At 38.1% G+C, this 11851-nt stretch overlaps 2 protein-coding genes across 2 annotated transcripts; both read right to left on the reverse strand.

Moving 5' to 3' along the window:
- Positions 1 to 817: 817 nt before the first annotated feature.
- On the reverse strand, positions 818 to 1747 carry LOC143852386 (uncharacterized). Its single transcript, XM_077361767.1, has 2 exons — positions 1472 to 1747; positions 818 to 1384 (listed from the first exon to the last, which is right to left on the reverse strand). The coding sequence occupies exons 1-2, from the start codon at positions 1745 to 1747 to the stop codon at positions 818 to 820; spliced, it is 843 nt and encodes a 280-aa protein (XP_077217882.1).
- Positions 1748 to 2120: 373 nt separating this feature from the next.
- LOC143852387 (uncharacterized) lies at positions 2121 to 3664 on the reverse strand. Its single transcript, XM_077361768.1, has 3 exons — positions 3557 to 3664; positions 2681 to 3440; positions 2121 to 2593 (listed from the first exon to the last, which is right to left on the reverse strand). The coding sequence occupies exons 1-3, from the start codon at positions 3662 to 3664 to the stop codon at positions 2121 to 2123; spliced, it is 1341 nt and encodes a 446-aa protein (XP_077217883.1).
- Between the last annotated feature and the right edge of the window lie 8187 nt (positions 3665 to 11851).

Raw genomic sequence — 11851 nt, forward strand, 5'->3', positions numbered from 1 at the left:
TCCACAGGAAAGACGAATTCAAATCAATATTAAAATGCACACACCAATCGCGTGGGAACGAGAGACCAAAGGAGAGCGCGCGGCGGCTCGCGCCCCACGCCCCTCTCGCGGGATCATGTCCCACACTACCAAATGCCTACAAAAAACTTAAGAAGCTGATTTTAAAAGCAATAAAATGGAACCAACAAGAAAGAGGGAAACCCATGGTAACACCCTATGTGGCACCACCTCTGCCCTTTCATTTCGCAACTCCTCTACCTCCTCAACCCTTTCATTTCGCAACTCCTCAACCTCCTCAACCCTTTCGCTGCTCCAATACTTGGCTCTCTCGAAATATGCGTCTAGCTGTGATTGAGCCTCCGCCAACGTCCCAAATGAGCGGTAGCACGCTCCGCTAAATTTGTCAACTTGCTCATGGCACTCTGGCCAACTGTAGTAAATCCCAGGCATCCTGCCATTAAAGACAGCATAGTACTTCTGCTTCCCCATACTCACCTAACAAAAAGACAACATATTTTCGGTGAAAAGATATCAAAGCATCATCCAAATGTCAAAATAGAAAATATGCACCGTCTGCCATTAACCGTCATCCAAATGTCAAAGATCCCATACAGATAAAAATAACTACCGCCATAACTACTAACATCCAAAATAAAAGCTACCACCATAGCTACGAACATCCAAAATAAATAACCACTATCCAAAATAAAACAAAGACTGTAAAGATCATATAACAGTAACTACCACCATAACCATCACCCAAAAAGTGTCATAAAAAGCATTGTTCATATAACAGTAACTACCACCATAACCATCCTCAATCATCCATCTGTTGCCTGATGAAACGAGCCATCTTCCTCCTGATGTACGACCTCCTCTCATCCTCTTTGTACATGATGAAAAGATGCGCCTGAGATGGATTTATTGTGAGGTACTCCGTGGTCCTCAACAAGATATCCTGCGAAAAACCCCCAACCCCTCTAACAGCTTCGCGAAGCTGTGCAAGGTAAGCAGGGAGACGATCACCTATGAGGGCATCGGCAACATTGTCCATGCTTGTTGAGATACGCGACATACTATCCAAATGTGCCCCACCCTGACGAGTCCTCTGTCGTCTGGTACCATCCCGTCTTAAGGGAGATGTCTCACTACCACCATTAGTAGGATCTGCTTCTGGAGATGGTGGGTGGTGAGACATGGGGGTATGGTCATCTGCAAAGTCATCCCCAATGTCATCAAGACTGACTGGTTGCGAACTTGCTATGCTTGGATTCTCACGCGTCCTAGCCCCGGCCCCTTTCGCGAACTCATCTCCAAAGATTTTGCACATATCGTCATGCAAAACATGATGGGTAGTGAAGTGTTTCTTATGTTTTGGATGAGCCTGTGAGAAGGAGCATAAAAAATAAGAAGATATTGGATATGGTATTACTATAAAGAAGATTGTATCTTGAGAGGAAGTGTTTCTTACAGCGACGTAGTCATCGTAGACCTCTCTCTCGCAGGTGACCATTTTGGTCTCATTGTCCCAACCAAAACCGCTTCTACTCAGGATGATGCAAACACTCTTGTATGTTTCTTTCATAGTCTTGATGCGGTTTTTTATGTGCTCCTTATTGAGTTGGAGGTTGAACAAGGCATTCATTGCAGTGGCCGCAGCTACATAAGCATGATCCTTAAAACCATTTGGGATTTTATACCCCTCTGCGATTTGAACTAGAAGGGTATTTACGAGCACCTTGTCCATTTGGTCATTCCAAATGACATTCTTCCCCCTCTTCTGCGAGGTTTGTGGCGCACTTATCATTCTGATTCAATATACACATATATGGTCGTTAGGAGTCATACATCCATATAACAACCTGAGATGTATAACAACTTAAATAAATACACATACAACCATCAAAAGATACAGCATACATCATCCAAAACAACTAGCTACTATCTTCCTTCAAAATTTTAATCCATCACACTAATAACAACATAGTTATTTGAATAAACACACATACAACTATTAGAACATAATAAAGTTACTCAAAACAGTAAAAGAGTCATATAACCATGAAAACATAACAAATTTACTTCAACCATATATGGAGTGAAACTATAATCCTCTAACGTCAATGACGTCTACTGAAATCATTCCACATCTGTGTGCTAAGCGGGTTTCTAATTTCCTCTCCTGCTCTTTTGTCATCATCCCTTGATTCAGGAGGATCTCGTGGTATGTCCTCATCTTCCACAGTTTGTACCAAGAGTTGTCTAGCTAGAAAGTTGTCCACATCTTCTAGTATTGAATCATTAGGCATGAAACGCCGAATATGATTATGGATGCAACAACATGCTAAGAAGATGTCAATCTGCTTCTCCATATTGTACATTGGTTCTTCATTAAGAATATTGAAACGCTTCTTCAAGACGCCAAATGTGCGCTCAATGACATTTCGACAGGACGAGTGTCTATGATTGAACAACTCATCACTAGTCCGTGGACGCCGCCCACTCCACTCATTTAGGTGGTATGCGGTCTTACGATGTGGGGTAATGAAATGTCGTAAGAGAGGGTACCCGCCATCGGCGAGGTAAAACTTTCCTACAAATAAAAAAATATTCTATATCAGCAACTAGTAATACGTGGGAACTTGTTTACTAGAATGTAACTATGTGACATACAATGTACCTGGAATAAGTGGAATCTTGTCAGCCCTTGTTAATGCATCCGCTAACACTCTCGAGTCGGAAGCCGAACCCTCCCATCCGGCTAGGATATACGTGAATTTTAAGTCAAAGTCACAGGCCGCCAAAACATTTTGAGCTATAAAATGCTTACGACAAAAGTAGGCAGGTTTGTCTTCAATACGTACTTTAGCACGTATGTATGTCCCGTCTATTGCACCGATGTAATCCTTGAAATATGGCATCCACCTAGGATTCCCCTCAATCTGCGATGGTGTCTCACCTGTCGGTGGTTTGATGAAGAAATCTTGCATACCTAAAATTGTCTTTAGTACTTTGTTGAAATACGTCGAAACAGTCGCCCCTGAACGTCTAGCACATGCTCTAATAGTCCTAACCCTCTGATTATGTGCCACAATATGCAAGAAGATGGCAACTTGCTCCTCCACCTTACAATGGATTGTATCTTCTAGGGTTCCCGCCCGTTTAAATATTTCAACAAATTGACGAAAGCAGCTGGCGTTCATCCGTAGCAAGTTATGACAATGTTCATCTGAATCGATGACAAAAGAAATAAACGTACGACGCGTTAAGTAATTGCTTTCATAGGGAGCTCTGAGAAGATACTTTTCATAGTACTCTTTCCAAAGTACTAAGATGGCAGCAGCACCAGCCATTAGTAGTGCAACTGCTTGCCGAACTAACTCATTCCTACGCCTCAACTCTTTCTTCCTCCTTCTTGTAGGAAAACGAGGCATCTTACTCTAAATAAGAACTCAATAACTGAATGGAAAATACAACACAATCACAAATAAGGCATCTTAAAAAAAAAAAAACAATCAACATAATCACAAATAACACAGTCAGGAAAACCACCAACCCACATCCATAACCCATCCATAACACCATAACCACCACCAAATTCTCCAAAAAACCCACCACTAGCACCACCATTAACACTACCATATTCTCCAAACAAAACCACCATTAATACCCCATCTCAACATTCAACCAGAATGCCATCCTACAATGCTAATATCACATACAAACAAGATTAAAATCATGAAGCAAACTAATAATGGATCAACAACAAGATAAAGAAAAAGGAACATCATAAATGATTAGAACAACAAGATAAAGATAAAGGAACATAAGATTTATTACCTTGCAAGTTAGGGTCTCTTCAGAGAAATGAAAATTACAAATTGGTGTCCCCTGCAAAACAAGGGAGATCAAATAAGCCCCTGTAACTCATGAGAAAAAAATGAATTGAATATAACTCACAACAAATGAAACACCCCAACATCTAAAAAACACAGACATCAACCCAAAAATGGCAGTTCAAAGAGGGTTTATAACTGCTTCAAAGGGTTTACAACCAAAATCTGGTTTGCTTCAAATCTGATAAACATGGATCTTATCCAAAATCTGCAAAAAACAGAGATCAACCCAAAAATGCTGCTTCAAAGGGTTCACAACAAAAAAATGAGGGTTAAAATGGCAAAACAAATGAAAATACAAGCTTCAAATATGAGGGTTTAGAACAAAAAGACAGATTGAACGAAAAAATAGGGTTTCGAAGTAGAAACTGATATAGAAAATAGGGTTTGTGGCAAAAATGGCGGTTCAAAGAGGGATGACAACAAAAAATGCGAAAATAAGATGAAAATACAACACAGATCGAAGGCAAATACGTGGTTTAGAAGAAGAACACAGATTAAAGCAAAAAAGATAGGGTTTCGAAGAAGAAAATGAGATAGAACAAGAAAAAAAACTAGATAAAAAAGGGGGGAAAACGAAATAGAGGAAGAAGATAGGGTTTCGAACCTTACCTCTGCTTTGGAAGCGTCTGCTCTGCAAGCATCTTGAAAGAGAAGACGACGAGGGTTTTGTTTTCTCTCCACCAAAACTCGAAAGAGGCGAGAATAATTTGGGTTCCCCATGCCCTTAATCGCAAATCCGTGAGAAATCCGTCTATTTTGGTCGGATTTGATCTCACGGAAAATACGTTCACACGTCGGATTTCAAGGATTCCACCTCTTCAGTCGCGCTTTCCTTTCCCTGCCAACAAAACGACTACTTTGGGTCATTTTCCGAGGATTTGAGGTCCGTTTCCTTTCCGTTTCCGCAAAAAACGGGCAACTGAACAGGCCCATAGGGAAATGTTATCAGCACTACTGTATTTTGATGAGGGCAGTCCTCACTTTATTAAAAGTACGGTATGGCCCGCACCATAGGATGATCCAAACTGTCCATTAGATGGACCACAGCCACAACCTAAATAGGTTGTGCCTCAAAAATCATTTCCATAGGATGAACCTAACCTTCTGATCTGAATGTTAGAAGGTTGATCCTAACCTTCTATAGATCGGAGGGTTAGGATCAAACTACGGAAATGATTTTTGGATCATCCTATGGTGGCCCATCTAATGGACGGTTTGGATCATCCTATGGTGGGGGCCATATCACACTTTTAATGAAGTGAGGAGTGCCCTCATCAAAATACAGTAGTGTTGATAACATTTCCCATAGTATAAAAGTTTAAAAATTAATAACTCAAAAAATTATTAGAAAGACTATGACTTAAGGTCAACATTGGTAATCAAAGTAGCATTCTACTTTCTTCTTTCATCAACTTTGGTTTTAAAGATTACTTTCAAAATGAATATTGAAGTCTTAGGCATCTACTTGTTTATAATTAATCTTAATCTAGCTCGGAATGGAGGGAGACTTTAATTATTGAGTTTTTAGAAGATCGAGTTTTTTTCAGGAAGGTAGACTTCTTTATGAGCCCAATTTTTGTATTTTTTGTTGTCCAATTGATTAAGAAATGTGTGTGACTCGAGAAAGATATGTCATATGTGCATAACTCCTCAAATTAGTTACCACATTTTCTTTTAGTTAATTGCCTCTGTTTAATCTTTTCCTACAATTAGGTACCTCATTTTCTTGTAACTACTTTTTACAAAAACATAGTAACTATTTTGTCATCTTTTGTAACTATTTTGTAGAAATATATTATATATTGGAAGTTATTCTTTTCTTTCTTTAGTGTGGGTTAAGAGAGAAAAACATTGCATATTATACTCTCAGGCCATGTGTTTGGCAACAATGAAACAAAATATTTCATAGATTCTTCGTGGGCCAGTTGAGAGATATGGGTGGAGAGGGAGAGACTTGAGGGTGGGAGTGAATGGAACATGAAAAGCCATTGAAAAATAGGGGAAGACCCCTAATTGAAGTAGCATAAATTTTTTATGGAAATCGCGTTTGCTTTTTTTTTTTTTTTTCCGTCACTTGCTATGCCTTATCTCGTATCTGTGTGTTACATTTGTTGTAAAACCTCAAATAAATCGCTACATGTTGTAAAAGAATAAACCGTGTAGAATTAAATTTTTGCTCTAACCTAGAATTCTTAGGGACTAATTGATTTTAATGTGATTTAATAAAAATAAATATAAATACCTTATTTTGCTAATGAGAAGAAAAACGTCTGCGTGATCTACTCCTCGAAAATTCGCCAACGATCTAATCGATGCGAAATCACAAGTTGAACCGATGGATTCTTTTTGTTGCACAAAGGATCTTGTAAACAACTCTTTGTTTACTTTATAATCTGATCTAAATCAAATTATAATATGAGAATATGTATTTAGATCAATTGAGCTTGCTTGGATGTTTGTCTTTGACTTAGAAAAGACAAAACTAGTTGATGGAATTGAAGGAGAAGAAGAAGAGAAAGACTTTGGAGTGTCTCTACCAATTTCCAGCACATGTAATTATGGAAGAGCTCTTGCAAACTCTATTCATTTGTCTTGTATTTATAGAGTTCTCAATTTTCATATGTACAATCCAAAGTTTTAGATAAATTCAAAAAATAATGGAAACTAGCCATAACTGGAAGCTCCAATTTAGAAACAAGCTAGTTTTCTTTTTTGAAAATAGAAACCAAACAATGTGGGGAATATTTTTAGAAACTCTTGAACTTTTAGAAATCCCTAAATTGAGGTTTTTTCTAAGTAAAAATGTGGGTTGCTTTATTGGATAAAAACAATCCCAAAAATATCTCATCTATTCTTTCATTTTTCTACATTCCCGCTATAAGCCTGTAGGTCAAATTTCGATCTCATTTTTTGGATAAGTAAATGGTCGAATTAGAAAAAATCATAAACTACAAAGTTGTAGAGCTTTCAAAATCCTTCGAAACGAGTACTTACAAATTAATTTTGGCCAATAGATGAGTAAGTTATGACTGTTTTAGTAAAGCCATTCTATAAGCTGAACTTGCAATTGTTTATTTAATTTTTAATTAAATAAACATATTTCCTCCCATCCAATGGGATAAAAGCTCCATCCATATTTTTCTATAATTTCCAGAATACCCTTATAGTTTATACTTAACCATTTTGGTACTCCGAATGTATCTCATAGTGCATATACACTATATACATTGTATATATCATTTCAATACATCCAATGCCACAAAATTAGTTCGTGTAAGCAACCAAATAAATGCGGGATATCTATCCAATAGATTATAATAGGTCAATCGAGTAGTGAGTGGGATCATAGCAGGGATTCAACGATAGATCCTGCAGAACCCACAAGTGGGCCCCACTACGATTATTGCTCGGTAGCCAATGCTACAATCGCATTGAGTCAGTGGCCTCCATCGAGACATAACCCTGTAGATAACCGTCAAATCATCATACTGTTAATCACATCAAATGTGCAAGTCCTTTCTGCAAGTCCACATCTACTGAGTTGAGTCCTACGGGAGTGGATATCAACTACCCCCTGGACTCACTCACGATATACCTTTCAGTCAAGCAGTGCTGGCCCGCAAATGTAATTGCTAGAAATATTTCAAAACTTGTTTTGTGAAATAATTCTGATATACACTTTATCAAATCCATCTGGCCAGGAATTTTCAAGGCTTACTGCTTTGACAAAAACCGTAGATGTTATCATATAAAATAAGTGGAGAATTCCATGTCGGGTATCACTATTGACCTCGAAAGTTTGTCCAATACTCCAGTACTACCCTCTAGTCACTCCAAGAGAATCATGGTTAGATAGACCAAGAATGAGAGACTCGCCAACAGACCAATATGACCCCTCAGGTCAAAGGACATGTAAAGGGTCATGTCTCGTAGAATAGCTCAACTGTCTCATGTCCACAAGCTATTCTAATGCGATCATGTTCAGTACTCAATCTCATTGTCGTACCCATTCTATCTTGCTTAGGGTCCACTACCAGAGTGATTGAGATAAGTCACTCCACATCTCGTGCATGTTGGCAAGATAGATGTTAGTTGAATAAAAGATGAGGTGTCCAACCTCAACCTCAACCCCAATTAGGAACTATTAAGGTCTGCAAAGAACCAGAATCCCATATCTCCTTGCTCCCTAGGATCTGTGAATTCATGAGTATGGGTTTCCTACTTGGCTACCTAAGGACAAATACGTGTCAATAACAGGTAGCATGTCACACATATTTAATTTTTAGGTACCCATTAATTGTCATGAAAAAAACTTTTATTGATTAATATGCGAAATATATTGGGTTTTAGGGCACCAACTCTAACATTGGGTGCATAAGTATCCATCATAAGCCTTTCTTTGTTTGAACCTCACTATTAACGTCTAGGCTACGACAACATTAGGTACTACTAAATGGAAGGATCGTATCAACTTCCTTGAATGAAAAATCATGGATCAAACCCTCGAATTAAAAAAATGATAGTAAATTGAAAAGACAAATTACTAAAAACTCTAAACATCAGGATGTTGTAGACAAAATAAGTGCTCAATCTAGTAGTTGGCCTTGAAACTACTAGAGATATATGAACGTAGCTTGAAGGTCCTTTCATTTGTGTGTTAAAGGAGATATAATTTAATCTCACTTGCCAAGTTTAAACTATTCAAAATGGTAATTCAACTTCATATGAATACCTCAAAATTCTCAAAATTATTTTTCATGAGCATGAAGCGATGCATAAGTAACTTATAAGTGTTATGGGCCTGTAATTAAGAACAAAAATACTAGATTCAATAATGCAATTAAGTTGAAGCACGCTTAGACTCTTTTTGGATGCAACAAATCCTTGTTAAGGCAGGGTATATCTTGGTTTTTGAATGCCATGTATGAAGAATGCGATACTTGGTTGCTAATTTAGAAAATAGAGCACGGGGTTCGCCAAGGATGTTGGGCTTTGTCGGGTGACGTGGCATCCTGGTGCATCCTCGAGAAGCAATCCCAAAATGAAGGAAAAGCACGGGCATTCGATGGAGATTCTCTCTCTGTCTCTCTCTCTCCCCCCTCTCTCCAACCAAGCATCAGATTCCTCCCGCCGTCCATCCTTCCCATCCATCAAGAACGCCCCTTCCGCTAACTCTGGTTGTTCTTTTTTGTTCAAGCCTGATGAAGATTCCATTGTAATGAAGAAGACGATTTAAACAGGCACGCATAATGCCAATTTAGGATGTAAAGGGAATTTTACGAAAAAGAAACATGATACGATTGTCCTTTTTTGTAAAATCCCGAGAATATTTTTTTAACCAAACAACGAAAACGTAGGAATTACCAGGGTTTTCCAATTCATGTGTCCTCCCCGTACTCTACTTAACCAACTACACTACCAGCATCTAAACAAACCCTTAATGATTTTTGCATATTTTATTTCCACATCTGCAGGCAGATGGGAATAAAACAGGCACCCAATAGAAGGCAACCGCATGGTATGTGTGGACCCAAACCCACTACGGATAGAAAGGTAATTTCACACTTCAAGATGTGAAATCCTTAGAAATCCTAAACTCTAAAGTTGTGGCTCCATAGAGCAGATGGCAAATATAAACATGTAAATCCGGAATTCCAGGAAACCTAGCAAGTCAAGAAAAAGGCCCAAGAGGCAACTTTCTCAACTCAAAATATTAATCTGGTCCATAACTCAATTTTTGAGGTCTATAAAAGGATCTAAGCCCATGAGAAATGCATTGGATACTAAAATCGAGGCTTGTACTCATAAAAAATACTCCAAAGTAAGAGGAGGAAGCTCGCAAGAACATTCTACCTCCTTGGGGAGTGATGTGTGGGACCACCCTGTCTCCTTTAAGAGTTATATGTGGGCCCTCTCTACACACTTTGTGAGTTCCACATGGGGGCGTATAACTTTCTAATTATTTTTCACTTGCTTTATTTAATTTAACTAGTTTTCTTATCTTAGCTAGTTTATTATAATATCACTTCTTAGCTTTCATAGTTAGTTTATTTTCATTTGAAAACTATTAGATAGTCTAATTAGATTTTGAAGCAAATGAGGTATTTTCTTGCTTGGAAATGCCCTAGGGACTTGGTCAAACCTCCAAACGCACTGTGTCCTGGCAAAGTTAAGCGAGCACGGACGTAGAACCATTGGAAGTCATGATGCTAACCCACGGTCCTCTACATTTGCAAGTGCGCTCACAAGCTGCACATGCAATCGCAAAGGACCTATGGGCAGTCCCTTTGGTATCATAGACCATCATACCTCCATTTCACCTGTTTATTAACTTCTAGTGCCTTAGTTAAATACTAAATTACTTGCATAATTTTAACATATCCGCTATTGGGAAAGCAAAACGGTGTCTAGTGTCTACACATACCCATTATGGGTCCTATGACCAATCCTAGGTGGCGACTCTGGTCTTTCTTCGTAGAATTCAATTTTGGCCCAATTCTAACGAGAAGGCATAATTTTAAGTCATAAAACAATTTGTATAGAATTTTGAAGATTCAGCTGAAAAATAAGAGTTTCAAACATAATTTTAGCCCCTCTACAAATATGATTAATTAAACAAACAAACAAATAAACAAACACACACACACACACACACACACACACACACACACACACACACACACACACACACACACACATAAACTCCAACATTGGATGTCTACATTGGCAATGAATTTTGTCTAGTTATTGTTAAGACAATAATGAGTTATTTATAGTTGCAGTAGGATATTACGTTGATTGTGCCTTCATTGGATACTCCATGACAAGTTAGGGCTACAAATTTTCATAACTTGAAACTCATCATCCACATACGATTGTGAAAGTTGTGTATGCGAATTTCATAAAAAAAATTCCATTTAAAAGGTGAAAGGAGAACAAGATTGAATCATATGTGTCTTCTATCAGTAAAAGGAAGAATATTTAGAGAAAAGATTATATGGAATTTAAGGTCATGACATCTCATGATGTACTTTGATGGAGAGAAACCATAGAGGATGAAATACATTTAATAATGTCTAATAACATGTAGATATTACGGGTCCGAGTCATGGAAACAGCCTCTCTGCAAAGCAGGGGTAAGGTTGTGTACATCTAGCCCTCCCTAGACCCCGCAATGGCGGAAGCCTCGCGCACTGGGCCGCCCTTTTTTTAACATGTGGATATTACTTGATTTATTACCTAGTTGCAAAACAACAGGTTGTAAGTAGATGTTTAAGAAGAAGATGCAAGTAGGTGGATCCCGATTTAAGTTCGCAAAACGGGTACACATAAAGAGAAGGAAATGACTTCTTCTATACTTGTGCTCTTATTGCAAGGATCTCCACCTTTAGATTGTTGATTGTCATAGTGGATCCCATAACCTTTTGCCTCACCTGATGGATATGCAAGACCTTGCCTAAATGGTGAATTAGATGAAGAAGTCTACATGGATCCATAAGAGAGTTATATAACTGTAAGCACCCCATTTTGACCGAACCCTAAATAACCTTGTTTGAATAAAATCCCTTCAAATTAGTAAACTATTGTCCCAAATTTAACTCTAGGGTAGGTTAGAATCCCATTTAGGTGTCCGTAAAATTTTAGAAAAAATCGATGAAAATTGCCTAATAAGAAAAGATTAGTAAGTGCAAATATCAGGTTGGGTTGTGCGAATACCAAATTGTAGGTGTGTTAATATCATTTCCTTTTGTTTAAACCAACAGGGGGTGTATCACTAAGGCTAGGGAGTGCGTATATCAATTCATAGATCAGCTAGTGTAGAGGGGCAAAACAAATTGGTGTAAATAGTAAAACATAGTTGTACTAATAGCACTTCCTTTGAAGGGGGGTTGATTATCTAAATGAGGGACGTACAAGGTAATAGAGGGGGTCGAATTTATTATCTTCCAATA

This window comes from Tasmannia lanceolata, unplaced genomic scaffold (genome assembly GCF_043159265.1).
Source record: "Tasmannia lanceolata isolate RefF3 unplaced genomic scaffold, GAP_Taslan_0.1 ptg000019l, whole genome shotgun sequence".
NCBI lineage: Eukaryota > Viridiplantae > Streptophyta > Magnoliopsida > Canellales > Winteraceae > Tasmannia > Tasmannia lanceolata.

Coding starts and splice junctions, on each gene's coding strand:
- LOC143852386 (XM_077361767.1), bottom strand. CDS start 1,747: ATGGACAAGGTGCTCGTAAATACCCTTCTAGTTCAAATCGCAGAGGGG. Junction 1,385..1,471: donor TCTACGATGACTACGTCGCT/GTAAGAAACACT, acceptor TCCTTCTCACAG/GCTCATCCAAAACATAAGAA.
- LOC143852387 (XM_077361768.1), bottom strand. CDS start 3,664: ATGGTGGTTTTGTTTGGAGAATATGGTAGTGTTAATGGTGGTGCTAGT. Junction 3,441..3,556: donor TGGATGGGTTATGGATGTGG/GTTGGTGGTTTT, acceptor GTTCTTATTTAG/AGTAAGATGCCTCGTTTTCC. Junction 2,594..2,680: donor CAAGATTCCACTTATTCCAG/GTACATTGTATG, acceptor TTTTATTTGTAG/GAAAGTTTTACCTCGCCGAT.